Consider the following 17451-nt stretch of genomic DNA (forward strand, 5'->3'; position numbering starts at 1 on the left):
TATTAACATTGCAGAATATGGTGGTCCCAGTCTTGCTATGAATAACCACGGAGATGAATAATGTTAAATTAAGGTTTATTTATTTTGTGGTTAAAATTATCTTGGGCATTAAGGAAGAATCCTTTCTTCAAGCTGTGAGAAACTAGATTAAGCAGATTATAAATCCTGATCAGGAGATTACAAGAAATACTATGGCATACTAATCATATAGTGGATTCATTGGATTTAGATGACCGGAATGACTTTCAATTATTTCAGGGATTATTATCTCTGTTGTTTTTCAAAAGGGTATATTGCAACTTTAAATGTAGAAATACTGCTCAGTTTAACACATCATCACACTTACCCACCTGTACTGCTATCTGTGTACCATTAGCAGTTGCTACTAATGCAACTTGTTGATGATGCTGTACCACCTCAGCTGCATGTAGAGCTGCTAACGCAGAGTCCCCAGTTACCATCCCATCCGATGTTACTATAGCAACCTGGCAAAATAAAGTTCACGGATGATTATTAAGTAAAGCTCGTTATAAGTATAAACCTTAACAATCCTTTTGTTTTATTCCATTCTGGAGTTGTGAATTCAGAATTTAAAAACACATTATAAACATACTGCGCCCATGGACAAACGAAAGGTAAGCTTTTGGCTATTGAAGTTTGATTTTTTGAAGAGTTCCAGACATGAACATTTCCATGAAGATTGTCAATGATACTTCACAGGAGAGGATTTGAGCAGTGACATGACAGCATACTGCAGTCCACAAAAATATCCTGCCTAACTTTTTTGCCGTTAAAGATAAAATGATTAGCAGGATGAACAATTGCAATACATACTTGCAGCATCTTTAATTATATCCATCTCAATGAATGATGCTGCAAGTTGTGACACACCTGTTGTGCTTCTGTACCATCTGCTGTGACCATGGTAACTGTATGAGCTCCCGGTGATCCTGTTAGGTCACCTTCATGTGTGGGTACAGCGATTGTAGTACCATCCTGAGTTACCATGGTGATAGCTGTTCCCAGGGCCTGCAAGTCTTCATGCGATAGACTAACCTGCATTCAACAAAAGGTTGAAATGATTACTGCTGAATAATAATAAACTTAGAAAAATTTTTGCATATGGTTTTGATCTCCTTACTTCAGAAAGGATGAATTGAAACTGGAAGGGGTATGGAGGAGTTTCACTAGGTTGATCCAGGAGTTGCCAAGGTTGGCTTATGAGCACAGATTGAGTAGACTGGGACTATACACATTGGAATTTAGAAGGATGAGGGAGATTCTTATAGAAACATATAAAATTATGAAAGGAAGATCGAAGCAGGGAGGTTGTTTCCAGTGGTGGGGGAAACTAGAACTAAGGGGCATAGCCTCAAAATAAGGGGGAGCAGATTTTCGATAGAGTTGAGGAGGACCCTCTTCTCCCAAAGTGTTGTGAATCCCATGCCCAGTGAAGCATTTGAGGCTACCTCATTGAATGCTTTCAAGGCATAGATAGGCTTTTGAACAGTAAAGGAATTAAAAGTTATGGCGAGAGGATGGCTAAGTGGATCTGAGTCCACAAAAAGGTCAGCCATGATCTTATTGAATGGCAGAGTAGGCTCAAAGGGCCAGATGGCCTACTCCTGTTTCTAGTTCTGATGTTCTTATATGGGGTCTACCAAGTATGGTTATTCAATGGGTATTTTATTATCAAATTGTTAACTGGCGTGGGAGGATAAAGAATTTAACTTTAATGACACAACACAACATTCTATTTCTCACCCACCCCTGTAATAGTTTAGGAATTCATCAGCCACTATTTCAATTATGATATTATAACTCTGACTCACCAGGTACAGCTTTGCTATTAATAGTATTGAGCATTTTTGAGGAAAAAAAGACTTGAAGGATTTGCATTTATACAACTACTTGTACACACCACCGGATATCTACAAGTATTTCACAGGTGATACTTTTACAGCATTGAAATATAGCAGCCGATCTGCACATAGCTAGCTTCCATCCAACAATGACCAGATAATCTGTTTTTGTGATATAGGTTGAGTTATGAATATGTTATCATGGGATCTATTCTAACCATTTGAGACAGCCTAACATTTCAACATAAAGACAGCACTTCTGGCAGAATTGTATCCATTCGCCTTGCACTGTAGTGCCAGCTTGATTTTGTTTCAATGTCCTGAAGTAGGACGGAAACCAAAACCTTCTAAATCAGAGGTGAGTGGTTGGTTGAGTGATTAACAACATATTTTTAAAAGAATAAACAACTGTATTTTCTCCCTATCTTAGTGGGCGAAGAGTGTTACTGAGCTATGCATTCTGTGATAAGTTGTTTAAATTAATTAGAAAAGCTACCGGGGACAAAATTGGCCTCAGTTGGATGGAGGAACAACATATTCGTTGGATTTCCTGTTCTCTGTTATTGGTTAATGGCACTCACTGAAACATCCAAGTTTAGTGGTATCAAAGAGAACTCAGATTTGGTTATACCACTCCCTATGACCAAACAGCCTGTCAAAGCTCACCGTTGAGACTCCTAGATGATGATGAATGGTTACTTGAGCAAGATAGTAAAAGATATGCAGCACCAGTGGAAACAATCTCCACTACCTGGTTGAAACCACAAGGAAAAGAGGGGGAGAAATTCTGTAAAAATCTTTAAAAGATTGCTTATGTTCTTGCAGTCACATTTCAGACAGAATCTAATTGCAATGAATTGATATTAGAGGTGAGGGAATAAATGACCACACAATTCAAACACCCAAATCTTCATCATACCTGCTGAGTACCATCTTGTGATATAAGGGCTACCTGAGATCCAAGCCCATCTTGGGTTACCATGGTAACCTGGGTAGGAATTCCACCGTCACCTTCAACCCCTGAAAGGTACGTGATGCGAGGCCTTTTCAATGTAGGTTCAATAACTGTTGCTATGAATTAGTCAAATATATGGGATTAAAAAGATTGAGTTCAACACAAATGAAAATAAAGCATGTCACGAGGACTCACATTCACAAAATATAAAGCATGGTCAAAATTGTTAATTGTAAAATGACAATTTCATTGATCTTTTTCTCTAGATTCAGACACAGAACCCCACAGAACTGTTTCTATTCACAACAATTAGATGGATTTTATGTGGTAACTTTCATTTGCATGACAATATGGCAGGTACAGTGTGTAAAACAGAATATGTGGAATGATGCAGCATCCATAATATGTTTATGCACAGTTATTAAAACAGGAGGCAAATGGTCGAGAATCGTTTGTACAGTATTTAGCCAAGGGCTCAGAATGGAATTTTGTTCTTTAATGAACAGATTGTGTAACATCATCTTCGCAGGGAGACTTATTGGTTCATTTGAAGCAGAATCCTAAGATCACTCACCATTTTAAAAGTACAATCACATGCAACAAATGCAATACAAAAACTGAGAAATTCTCTATCACATTACTATTAATGAATCCTCTCTTCATCGAATCTTTGGGAACTGCTACTTCTGTTGCCACAACTTCTCGGAGTCATTGTCCCTTAATTTCTCTCCATGTACTGTCTTGTTTCACATAACTCACTTTACCACAGTGGCTTTAATCTCTCTTGATGACTACATCTGTCACTTGATCTTTCACTCGCTTACTTTTCTGCCCTCTTTTGATCACTCCAATCTATGCTGTCCCTCAAACCCATGCCAAACACTAATGAGGCCACGGAGCACCATGATATTCAGAATTTGCTTCCACAGGAGCTGAGGATTCTCCTGGAAAGGCAAGAAAATACAAAGTCTTCAAAAATCTTAAATCAATTCAAGAAAGAAAATCTGGGAAATCCCTCTTGAACTCCATTGGGTGATCAAAATGACATGAGCAGAGAGGAGTGACCATGATGTGACATTATCTACAAAAGGGGAATCACACAGCTACATTTTGAACTGATACAGAAAGTCTGCCTTACTGCACAACCCAATAATTTAATCCAAAAGCGAAAAAATCCCCCCGCACAATGAAAAACCTAACATCTAGATTATTTTATATTTGCATAAATATGGTACCTGACCATTTATTTTTCCCATCATGTCCAGTTTGAACAAAGTGCCGACACTGATATGGCCTAGCTCCTTCGTTACTTTATTCTGGAATGTGGATGTTTTATCACCCACAAGATGTAGCACTTCTAACATGAAAAATGCTATTAAAATACAGATTACAGAAGTCACAAGTAGCTGCAAAAGCTGTAGACATTTTTATTGCCCACAAGAGCAAGGCTGAGGTCCAATGAGTAATTTTCCAAGTGTTCATAGAACATAGAACATAGAAAAATACAGCGCAGTACAGGCCTTTCGGCCCTCGATGTTGCGCTAATCCAAGCCCACCTAACCTACACTAGCCCACTTTCCTCCATAAGCCTATCCAATGCCCGTTTAAATGCCCATAAAGAGGGACAGTCCACCACTGTTACTGGCAGGGCATTCCATGAACTCACCACTCGCTGAGTAAAGAATCGACCCCTAACATCTGTCCTATACCTACCACCCCTTAGTTTAAAGCTATGCCCCCTCGTAATAGCTGACTCCATACGTGGAAAAAGGTTCTCATGGTCAACCCTATCTAAACCCTTAATCATCTTGTACACCTCTATCAAGTCACCCCTAAATCTTCTTTTCTACAATGACAACAGCCCCAAGTGCCTCAGCCTTTCCTCATACGATCTTCCTACCATACCAGGCAACATCCTGGTAAACCTCCTCTGCACCCATTCCAGTGCCTCCACATCCTTCCTATAGTATAGCGACCAAAACTGCACATAATACTCCAGATGCGGCCGCACCAGAGTCTTATACAACTGCAACATGAAGATGGTGTTGAGTTGTTCAAAGTCCAAAATTAAAGCAAATGCTTCACTTCATCCCTCTTGATGGGATGATTGCTTAAACAATAAAAGCATAATCAGAGAGCATTAGCTGTAGTTAAGATACTCACCTTGCTGATGTTGTTGCTGTTCAAACAAGGCCTGCTCACTTTCTTCTGTTGCTTCCATGTCTCCATGCGCAGTGCGTTTGTGTGTAGCTAACGTGGAAGTCTGCCGATATGTCTTTCCACAATGGTTGCAGTTATATGGCTTGGAATGTGTGTGGACCACATGGTGTTTGTACAGGCTGGAGTACTCTGTGAAACGTTTCCCGCAGCCTGGTACTGTACAAACATAGGGCTTCTCTCCTGAGAGTAAAGTTAATCAGGCAAAATTTGAATTTTCCAACAAGAATCAAAACACAAGAGCCTTTATTTATTGTATTGATAACAGTTGACATACTTTAACATATTTTATTTGGTGGTCACTGTAATGCATCAATTTGCTTATAAATCTCTCTAGCTCATTGAATTTGAAGTAGAATTCCCTCTCACAGTATTGAGTTTACTGACACAAAACAGACTGCAGTGGCTCAAGAAAGCAGCTCAACACCATCTTCTCAAAGGCAGCTAGGGATGGGAAATAAATGGTGGTCCAGCCAGCAACACTTACATCCAATGAATCAATTTTTTTAAAAAAACAGAAGAATAGAGTCACTTTTGGCAAAGAAAATGCCTCATGTTTAATTCTAGTCTCCTATAAACTAGACTCACATGCCTCTAGTCTAATTTTCTGACTTCCTGTCCTGGAGATCCCACATGTAGATGGGTTGTGCTGCCACAGGAGCTCAGAACTGAAATCTGAGCATTTGTGCCCTACCCAGCCAGAATTCCTGAGCAACAGCCAGAAGCTGGTATAATGGCTGATCCTCCTTACCCTCTCTGGCCAGCTACCAACTGCTAACCCAATTTGTACCTTAGCTGAGGCCAGCCAATTCAGTACATACGAAGAGTTGCTGAACTAGGGATCTTTTGGGCTGTAAAACTTGATGCTCCAGCAGATAGGAACTTCAACTAAGTTCACCTTCTAATATTTAGTTAATGAAGATATTCCTGGCACAAACAAACTTCTTAAACAACTTGTGTCTAATTCTCTAAATCAGGCTAGAGAGGGTGGAGTCTTGAACATACAGAATAGGAGCAGAAATAGAGCATCTGGTCCCTGAGCCTGCTCAGTGACTCAACATGATTATGACTGATCTGACTGTGTTTTGAATTCCACATTCTTATCTCATCTGATAATCTTTGATTACCTTGCCTCACGCAACTTTCGATTAGCAGCGTTGTGACAATCTACAGTATTTGATCCAGATTGGAATGATGAGATATACTGATGCTCAAAGCACTTCAACTTCATTAAAATGTGATGATATTTTAAAATAGTGTTACCAATAAACATCAAATGTTATACAATATGTTCAAGTTTTGAATCAAACCAGCTACCCTCTGCAGAGAGGTTCATGTTTAAGATTTAACTTTAGTTAGAATAGAATAGATTCCCTACAGTGTGGAAACAGGCCATTCGACCCAAAAAGTCCACACCAACCCTCCAAAGAATATCCCACCTAGACCCATTCCACCAGCCTATAATACTGCATTTCCCATAACTAATGCATCTAACCTGCGCATCTCTTAACACTATGGGCAATTTAGCATGGCCAATTCACCTAATCTGCAGATCTTTGGACTGTGGGAGGAAATCAGAGGACCCGGAGGAAAAAACCCATGCAGACATAGAGAGAAAAAAACCCACACAGACAGTCACCTGAGGCTGGAATTGAACCTGGGTCCCTGGTGCTGAGGCAACAGTGCTAACCACTAAGATACCATGCTGCCTCATGATTTATTCATGATTATTACTGATTGTAATCAATATGGGGCACTTGCTTATCTCTCCACGCTTCAGGCTCTCTGCCTTTATTCCTGATGAAGGGCTTTTGCCCAAAACGTCGATTTCGCTGCACTTTGGATGTTGCCTGAACTGCTGTGCTCTTCCAGCACCACTAATCCAGAAACTAGCATCAGATAAATGACTTTCTGAAGTTGATTAGGGAAACCCACTATATACAGTATAGTTACAGAACAAATGCTGTCAAAGGTTCAATGAGCAAAGCTCGAGTAACATAATATCCTCATTATGCTCATTACCCTCTGCCCCCACCCTATCTTCTACATATAAACCAACATTTTCCTAGCTATCATCAGTTCTGAGGAAGGGTCACTCAACCCAAAACATTAACTCTGATCTCTCTCCACAGATGCTGCCAGACCTGTTGAGTTTTTCCAGCAATTTCTGTTTTTGTTTTTGATTTACAGCACCCACAATTTTTTCTGAGTTTTGCCAGTAATCGTTTATGTTTCAGATCTCCAGCATCCACAGTTCTTTGTTTTATATTAGGTGTGCAAAGTTTTTTAGAATCTGTTTCAAATTACTCAGCTTTTTCATTTTAAACAAGCATGGACGCAAACATACCACCAAAGCTGCATACAGTGAAATTGCATTGTGCAGTATATACATGAGTTAACATGTTGGTATCCTGATGACATTTCTCTGTGTGTTGTTTGAACAGAGTTGTTGCTCCATTCAATAGCAAAGGAATTTCATACAAATATCCATGAAATCAATCATACCCTGTCACATATTGCAGTTTCACCTCATAACATCTAATAGTTTAACTAAGTACAATCTCATGGGAAATTTTCTCCCTCTTGGTTCAATTCAATTTGCTACATGCTCCAGCAGTGTGGTTGTACAATCACTTTAGCTTTGCGTTCAACACTGCAACTCACCTGTGTGAATTCTCATGTGGTTCTTATAATTAGTTGCACTGGCAAACCCTCGACCACAGCCTGGTTCACAGCAGATATATGGCCTTTCCCCTGTATGTGTTCTGATGTGAACTTTACGGATATTGGAAGTGGTAAAAGACCGACCACAGCCTTCAAATGGACACTTGAATGGTCGCTCACCTGTCCAAAAAGCAGACCCGTTGTTATTTAGGGGAAAAATATCTACCAGTATTCCTTAATTAAGTGTTCACATTAGCCACTTCAGTTATTTACTTAAGGCACCCCGACGGCTTAGTGAGGAATTGCATTGTATACTGTGGTATAGAATCATACATTGTCCCATATTCAATTTCTGAATGACTTGATCTTCACTGCAATAATGAAGGGAGCATTGCAATAGCCTCAAATGTGTTCAGAGGAAAATGGAGACTATCAAGTAAGGTTTTCATTCTTGATCACCATGAATGATTACGCTTGGCTGTAATCTTCACCTGCCTCTATCATTTTCACACAGATGATGATCAATTCTCCAGATTCAAATATGAAAAATGACTGTTGAAAATGCATATTAAAATATACTGGAACCTGAATAACCATAATCTAGCATGAGCTACACAGACAGGAGAGGGTAAAACTGAATTGAAAACACATGAAATGCATTTCCAATTATACTGAGTTCTTGTTAATCTCTTTACTTCTCCCTCACCTTTGATGATTTGCATTGCTCTTAAAGGGCTTTTCATGTATAATCTTTAATTAGAAAGATGGGTGTTTTTCTAGCGGTTGTTAATAGATGAGAAACAACATTGTGGGTGATTTAGTGTTGGAAAGAAAAAGGTGTGTGTAAGATCACTTCTGGACATAAAAAGAAACTTTTTAAATTGTGATTAGATAAGTGGCTTCTTCCCCTAATCTTCCCACTCTTATCCGACAGTGCATAATTGCTGACCCAGAATATTCTAGAACAAAGGACAAAGTAGTAGGACTTGCTTTTATACGTGCAAGTTACATTACCACAGGTTACCTTCATACCAATGTCCCCAGTTTTTTAAGTTAGAGTATGAATGCAGTGATACAACTTCCATTCATTTCATACTGTTCACAAAGAGCACTGCAACCAGTAATGTACTTTTAAAGTGTAGCCACTGTCATTTCAAGCAAAATGAGGAAGAGTGGGCAAATGCGTCTCCAGAATTCCTAATTTGAGCTGAATCTTAATCGAGATAAATAATATTCATCAAGTATTTATACTTTCTATAGTTTGCATATTAATTGCTGTTAATAAACTTACAGGACACTTTGAAAGTCCTTAAAAGGAGACCCAATGCAAGAATTTACAAATTGGCTACATTTTATGCAAAGTTTATACAATATACAGCTTTGGCAAACTATTCATACAGTCGTAAAGTCATACAGTAGAGAAACAGGCTCTTCAGCCCATCATGTCTGTGCTGACCAGCAACCTACACTATTTCCATTTACCAATACTTGGTTCATAGCCTACTACACCCTGGCATTTTAAGTGCTCATCTAAATGCTTTTTACATGTTGCAAGAGAACCTGCCTTCTCCACCCTCTCAGACAGCATGTTCGATATTTCTACCATCCTCTGGATGAAAATGATTTTGTGCACCTCCTCCAAATGACTTGCTCTTCATCTTAAATTTATACTTTCTGGTCTCAGACACATCTGCCATGGAGTAAAGACTCTCAGCATCTACTCTGCCTACGCCTCTCATAATTTTGTATACTTCAATCAGATGCCCCTCAGCCTCTTCTGCTCCAAGGAAACAAACCCAGCTATCCAGTCTCTCCTCATAACAGAGACTTTTCATCCCAGGCAACACCCTGGTGAATCTCTTCTGCATCCTCTCCAGTGCAATTACATCCTCTCAGTGCAATTATGGGCAGCAGAGTGGTTAGCACTGCTGCCTCACAGTGCCAGAGACCGGGTTCAATTCCCACCTCAGGTGACTCTCTGTGTGGAGTTTGCACATTCTCCCTGTATCTGCGTGGGTTTTCTCCGGGTGCTCCGATTTCCTCCCACAATACAAAATAAAATGTGCAGGTTAGGTGAATTGGCCATGCTAAATTGCCCGTCGTGTTAGGTGCAGGGGAATGGGTCTGGGTGGGTTGCGCTTTGGCGGGTCAGTGTGGACTTGTTGGGCCGAACAGCCTGTTTCCACACTGTAAGTAATCTAATCTAATCCCTCCAAACCGCAACGATCAGAGTTTAGAATTAGAGTTTATTGTCACATGTCCTCAAGTATAGGAGTACAGTGAAAAGTGTACAGTCGCCATTCTCTGGCACCACAATCGGTGCAAAAACCCATATTCCATTTGTGGCCTGACCAATGTTTTATAAAGTTATAACAAGACTTCTTTGGTTCTATATTCTACATCCCAAATACCAAAGGCAAACATCCGATATGCCTTCGACATCACCCTGCCTACCTGTGCTGACACCTTCAGGAATCTATGGACTTGAATACCAATGTCCCTCTGTTCCTTGGTTCCTCCTCAGGACCAACCATTTATTGTACATATCCCTTCCTTATTGGACCCCCTAAATGCAATATCTCACAATTATCAGAATTAAATTCTATTTGACATTGCTCTGCCCAGTTTACCAGCAGATCAATATCAGACTACAGCCTTGGACCATTCTCCTCAGTATCAAAAATACCAATAATTTTTGTATGATCAGCATGATAGCCTCTACATTCACATCCAAGTCATTAATGTACATAACAAACAGCAATGGTCCCAATACCAACCCCTGTGCTACACTGTTGGTCACAGGTTCCGATGGCAAAACATTCCCCCATTATCATCCTCTGCCTCCTGTTTGCAAGCCAATTTGTCTTGGGTCCCTTGGGCTCTTACCTTTTGGACTAGCCTTCTACGTGGGACTTGTCAAAGGCCTTGCTGAAATCCATGCAAACCACATCAACTGCACTACCCTCATCGATATATCTAAAGACCTTTATAAAAACCTCATTTAAATTTGTCAGACAGGACCTCCCTCCAACAAATTGTGTTGACTATCCTGATCAATCCCTGTCTTTCCAAGTATTGATTAATCATGTTCCTCAGAATTGTATTCTAAAACAAGTCAAAGCCATAAATACAAATTGAAAAATTAATTCATACAATAATCCATATACTGAAAATATAATAATCTGGGGAGGTGCTACAGAACTATTATGCTACCTGTGTGTGTTCTAATATGCTTCTGTAAGTCTCCTGATGTTTTGAATGCTTTATTACATGTGTCTTCAGGGCATTTGTATGGTTTTTCTCCTGTGTGTGTTCTGGTGTGACTTTTCAATCCATAACCTGGAATTGAACAAAAAAGAAATGTAACAATACAGAACACAAAGAAGGAAAGCAAGCAAAATTACTGTGTTCTGCTAAAGTTCCAGGAGGTTCAGAATCATGTATAGCCAATGAAAGTAATAATTATTTTTAAACAATAGTCTTTTGGGTGACCTGCTGCAGTCCACACATATTTCTAGGAATCCTTCACAATATTATCCATCTGGGTCAAGATGTTAAAGGACAATGGAAAACAAGACACGTACTGATAGGAAGGTAGACAAAAAGGCTTAAGTACATGAATAGATAGGCAGGAGGCTAGAAAAGTACAGCAAGACAGGCAGCATCAGGAGGTGGAGAAGTTGACATTTTAGGTGTAACCTCCTGATGCTGCCTGGCTTGCTGTGTTCTTCCAGCATCCTGCCTGGCTATTTTGGATTCCAGCAACTGTAGTTTTTTTTTGTCTCTAAGGATATGAATAGGCCTTTCTTGAGCATTCCTGGTGATAGGTGAAGGGAGATTTTTAAAATATATTTTTGGAATGTAAGCCATGATTGGAGAAGAATGGAAAATATTCTGGATAGATAAAAGGCATTGCACCCACTTACAGTACACAGACTACCATTCTATTGAAGTTAGATCAATCAAGCACAAACCAATGATCAAATCTGCCCTCATCTAATGAGTCATCTGCTCATCGGATAAACTCACTGGCATAGTCACAACTCTCTTATTACAACAGGAAAATAAGGTTCACACCCAAAATATCTCAATTTCAGTTTGAAAATATAATTTCTAATTCAAATAAATTGACATAATTTTGCCAGTGTATTTGTCTATTTTTTTTTCTGGAATATGAACCTGACTTCCTGTGCAATGTTTCTGTCTTTACCTGTAGCAAATGCTTTTCCACAGCCTGGTTGTTCACATCGGTACGGTCGATCTCCTGTATGAGCCCGTTCATGAACCTTTAATGTGGCAGGAAGAAAGTGTAATTAAAATTCAACACTTTTATGTGTCTGCCACTGTATCACAGAAAAATAAACTATTTTGCAGATATGTAACATTGCTCTAAATCTTTATTAAGTGCCTTTCTTACGTGATTGTACATTTGGTATGAACCATTTGCTGCCAAATAGGATTGAATCAGTTTACAGCTTATTTGTCACCATTTACACTCATGTCTGAACGCTGAAATTACATCACTGTGGTAAACCTGGTCAATCTACTGGTTCTATTTCTGCGTAAGTTTCCTCCAGGTGCTCTAGTTTCCTCCCACTATTGAAAGACATGCAGGTTAGGCAGACTGACCATGCTAAATTGCCCATAGTGATCAGATTAGATTACTTACAGTGTGAAAACAGGCCCTTTGGCCCAACAAGTCCACACCGACCCTCCAAAGAGCAACCCACCCAGACCCATTCCCCTACATTTACTCTTCACCTAACACTATGGGCAATTTGGCATGGCCAATTCACCGAACCTGCACATTTTTGGACTGTGGGAGGAAACCGGAGCACCCAGAGAAAAGCCACGCAGACACAGGGAGAATGCGCAAACTCCACACAGACAGTTGCCTGAGGCGGGAATTGAACCCGGGTCGCTGTGAGGCAACAGTGCTAACCACTGTGCCACAGTGACCAGGGATATGCAGACTATGTGGATTAGCAGTAGGAAATGCAAGATTACAGGGATAGGATAGGATAGGGGATTTGGTCTGGGTGGAATGCTTTTCAGAGGGTTGGTGTGAACTCTATGGGCCAAATTGCCTGTTTCTACACTGTAGGGATTATATGATCTTTTTCAAAGGCCCTTCACCTTCCTGCTGCTTCTCCCAGAGGTGTTTTCTCCTCCCAATAATTGATGGTAATTCTCTTCCAACATTCAGATGTACACTTCTTCATTACAGCTCACCAGACAACAAGTTGGGAAAACCCATGTTAATGTCTTCCCTCTTTCTAACCCAAGGACACTGAGGAAGACTGTAGTACCCTATTTGCTACATTTTCTGAGAACAAACAAGTGACACTCATCAGGAATGGATCAAAATTTTCTCACACATTAAGCCAATGGAGATATCAGTTGAGATATTGCAAATTATGTATAAATTAAGGTAGTTAAGGAAGTATTAAATGCAAAGAGAATGCATATAAGGAGGCTATTTTGGTGATAGCCCCAGAGACTAAGATAAATTCAGAATCGAGCAAAGGAGACTAAGCAGATAATAGAGGCAGAAAAACAAACTATGAGGACAAATTACAAGGAAAATAAAACCTGACAATAAGAGATGCTTTAAATCTATAAAAAGGCAGCGAGAGGTCAAAACAGACATTCCGCCCTTAGAAAATTAACTTGGAAGATGATTTGGGGAACAAGGAAATGGCAGACGAGTTAAAAAGATACTTTGTATCAGTATTTACACAGGAAGATACTTCAAACATTCCATTAATTCTAAAAAAGAGGGGTGAGGAATTAAGTACCATCACCATCGCTGAAGTAGTAGTATTAAAGAAACTAACTCCAGGACAAACACTTCCTATCAACCACCACCCTCTGTCTTCTTTCAACTAGTCAATTTCTGATCCAGACTGCTAAATCACCTTCAATTCCATGCCTACATATTTTGTGCAAGAGCCTACCAAGGGGACCCTTATCAAACACCTTACTGAAATCCATATACACTGCATCAACTGCTTTACTCTTACCCACTTGTTCAGTCACCTTCTCAAATAAGGTTTGTGAGCCACGACCTACCCTTCACAAAACCATGTTGACCATCCCTAATCAACGCATTCCTTTCTTGATGATTATAAATCCTATCTCTGATAACATTTTCCAACACTTTACCCACAACTGAAGCAAGGCTCACTTGTCGATCATTATCAGGATTGTCTCTACTACCCTTCATGAACAAAGGGACATTTGCTATCCTCCAGTATTCTGGCACTATTCCTGTAGACAATGATGACATAACAATCAAGGCTCTGCAATCTCCTCCCTGGCTTCCCAGAGAATTCTAGGATAAATCCCATCCGGCTTAGGGGACTTATTTATTTTCACACTTTCCAGAATTGCTAACACTTCCTCCTTGTGAACCTCAATCCCGTTTAGTCTAGTGGCCTGTATCTCAGCATTCTCCTTGACAACATTGTCGTTTTCCAGTGTGAATACTGACGAACGATATTCATTTCGCATATCTACTATATCCTCGGACTGCACGCACAACTTCCCACTACTGTCCTTGATTGGCCCTAACCTTAAACATTTTGAAATGTTTTCAATCACTATAGGATACTCATTATTCACGTTTGAGAGTGCATGCTATACCCACGGCAGCGACAGTTTAGTTATTAGTGTGTTCTGTACAGGTGACTGAGGTTTTCAAGAAAACTTTGCAGATGTCACAAGTCTCCTAAGGCCCAAGATGCATTTAGTTCCCTTCCCACCATGGCAAGCTAGGCAGTGAATTGTTTTACTAAGGTCTTTACTACCTTTCCCGATACTGGATAATATAGGCCAGAGACAAACAGTTGCGATGGTCAACAAGGAAGCACAAGGGTGCAGCAGGTAATCAGGAAGGTTAATGGAATGTTGGCCCTTATTTCAAGGAGGTTGGTATGTAAAAGTAGTGAAGTCTTACCTCAACTATTTGCTGGTAAAACTACATCTGGAGAAGTATGAGCAGTTTTGATCCTTTTATTTATGTAGAAATTTCATTTTATTGGAGGCAGTTCACTGAAAACGAACTAGGATGATTTCTAGTGTGGAGGGATGGTCTTATAAGCAAAGCTAAAGAGGTTGGGTGTCAATTCACTGGAGTTTTGGAAAATGAGAAGTGACCTCAGTGAAACATATCAGAGTTTTAAGAGCCTTGACAGGGCAAATGTTGTCATTACAGTTCCCCTCATGGGGGAATCTAGCATCAGACGGCTTAGTCTCAGAACCAAGAGGCACCAATTTAAGACAGAGATGAGGAGGAATTTCTTCTCGCAGAGGGTCGAGAGACTTTGGAGCTCCTTGCCAGCTGTGGTACAGAGCAGAATCCTTATGTATAGTTAAGGCTGAAATAGAGTCTTGTTCAAAAGGGGAATCAGTATTACAAGGAAAGGGCAGGAAAGTAGATGTGAGGAATTTCCAATCAGCATAATCCTGTTGAATAGTGGAGCAGTCTTGAAGGGCTGAATGGAATACTCATGTTCCTATTTGCTATGGTCTTACAGTTGTATTTCTTTTTTCAGTAAATCCCTTGCAAGTTTGTACAATGTTAAGCTGCAGCACCAGTACTTCTGTCCTCCCACTACAGTCAAAACACCAAGTTAAGCAAAACTCAAAACAGAAAATGGAGGATTTATTTATAGCAGTATTGTGGGTGTGACAAAAATGTGCAATATTTTGTCCACAAGGATGTTCTTTTTGTCCTGGTATTCTGAATATGAAATAGGCAAACTGCTCAACTATTTTCATGCATGCATTAAAAAGCAATCTGATTCATGCTAAAGAAAAGATGGTTCCAGAAACACTCTCCTAGGAACAATGCTTGGCCGTTTCTACTCTGAAGGGTTGGCCATGGTTAATCATGTGATTGATCCAACTCAAGTTGGGTGATCAATGCCATTTCAGTCTGGGAAAATAGGTTACAATCATTAGCTAGAGTGGGTTGTACATAAATTGTGGGGTCCCTTGGGTCTATCCATGGTGTCACTGTGGCTGCGGCCATTTCAAGTGCAGACATTGGCCTGGTTGTATTGGCTAGCTGAGGGAATAGTTACAGTCAATTGAATATAATAGAGATAATATACTAGATAGCATGAGGGAGAGAAGGGGAAGGGACAGGCTCAAGTAATGATGGGAGAATATCAAGACATGTCTGAGTTATCCAGGCTTCAATCTGGACAAGATACAAGAACTGTAGAACCTCAGCAGCAAGCTCCCTTAGAGTTTGAACACAGGCATTTATCAAAAAATAAAATGTGCTTAACCAAATTTGAGGGAGGGTAAAGTATCACCGGAGGAAATAATGAAAAGGTAGGAGAGGGAAGGAATAATGGATATATATGGATTAGAGGCAGAACCTGCAACTGTCTGTGGTGAACTCAAATTCTAAAGCTCACTATTTTGTTCTGAAAATCCGAAGTGTAATGCCTTTTGCAATATTTTCCTTCAGTGTTTTCAATCACCACTGGATGATAATTATTTGTTAAAAGCAAATTACTGCGGATGCTGGACTCTGAAACCAAAAGAGAAAATGCTGGAAAATCTCAGCAGGTCTGGCAGCATCTGTAAGGAGAGAAAAGAGCTGATGTTTCTAGAGTAACTGACCCTTTGTACTTGCGAATGTATACTATACTCATGGCAGTGACAATTTGCTTTTAGTGTTTCTGTACAGGTGACTGAGGTTTCCAAGAAAACTTTGCAAATGTCACAAGTTTCCTCAGGCCAAAGATGTGTTTAATTCCTATCCCACCATGGCAAGTTAGGCAGTGAAGTGCTTTACTAAGGTCTTTACTACCTTTCCTTATACTGGATATGGCAGGCCAGAAGCAAACACTTGTGATGATCTACAAGGAAATACCCAAAGTGGGAAAAGTAACATTTTTTTCCGAAATGAGATGGAGTTGATTGCTGGCATGTTAGGGACTATCCAGTAATCAAGATTCTATTGATTCCCAAATACTGACAAACTACCTACAATTCACATTTAAGAAGCATGTCAACAAAGTCCACGTTATCCATTTGTAATCTAATCTCATGAAATACTGAATGAAAGTATGCTATGACCTGACATCTCTCAGGTCCAGAATAGTCAATGGTACAAAGGAAACTGTCTCAAAACCTCGCTTCCCCCATTGGCAATGATAGATGGTATCTGGATTGCAAATATGACACCGCTAAGATGAATGATGTTAGCAGAGGCTTGGCATTCGAGGTGGGAAGGAGGGTCACCTAGGGACTCTTGGCATTGCTTTATGCCAAGGTTACACTGATGCTTTCATGGGTCACTTTCAATGAGGCAAGATGAATATTGTGCACAAGATGGGATATTGTCAGGCTAGATGTTAATGTAGCTGTGGTATATGTCTCCAGGCTCCTGTGACATTATAGTCACACTACAGGGACAAGTCAGATTCCTGAATGAAATCAGGTTCTGATAGGTCATATGCTTTATTTCAGCAGTTTGATTGTCATGGTGCACAGTCACTGAACATTTTCACACAAAGCTGCCAATGTCCTTTCAATGGAGATACATGAGTATATTGCAGAAAAATGCGATACATAACCATTTAAACAAAGAGACAGATTCAACCACAGGAGTGTGTCTATCTGAAAATGAATGCCAGCCATGTAGACAACACCTCAGAATGTCCAGAGTCATCACCACATACCTGTGCCAGCTGCTGGACGAGGACCTGGACTGGCTGGCAATCCTACCCTGGT

General features: G+C 40.0%; 1 protein-coding gene across 3 annotated transcripts in view; it reads right to left on the reverse strand.

Annotated features, from left to right (window-relative positions):
• Positions 1-17451, reverse strand: part of LOC132828215 (zinc finger protein 76-like) — a 74052-nt gene that overhangs the window by 5718 nt on the left and 50883 nt on the right. For all 3 annotated transcript variants that reach the window (XM_060845167.1, XM_060845169.1, XM_060845168.1), the window contains exons 8-14: positions 11909-11984; positions 10912-11037; positions 7699-7878; positions 4981-5217; positions 2782-2933; positions 892-1056; positions 351-485 (exon numbers count right to left, since the gene is read on the reverse strand). In XM_060845167.1, the coding sequence (XP_060701150.1) occupies positions 351-485; positions 892-1056; positions 2782-2933; positions 4981-5217; positions 7699-7878; positions 10912-11037; positions 11909-11984 (1071 nt within the window). The remainder of the gene's footprint in view (positions 1-350; positions 486-891; positions 1057-2781; positions 2934-4980; positions 5218-7698; positions 7879-10911; positions 11038-11908; positions 11985-17451) is intronic.

Source organism: Hemiscyllium ocellatum, chromosome 26 (genome assembly GCF_020745735.1).
Source record: "Hemiscyllium ocellatum isolate sHemOce1 chromosome 26, sHemOce1.pat.X.cur, whole genome shotgun sequence".
Taxonomy (NCBI): domain Eukaryota; kingdom Metazoa; phylum Chordata; class Chondrichthyes; order Orectolobiformes; family Hemiscylliidae; genus Hemiscyllium; species Hemiscyllium ocellatum.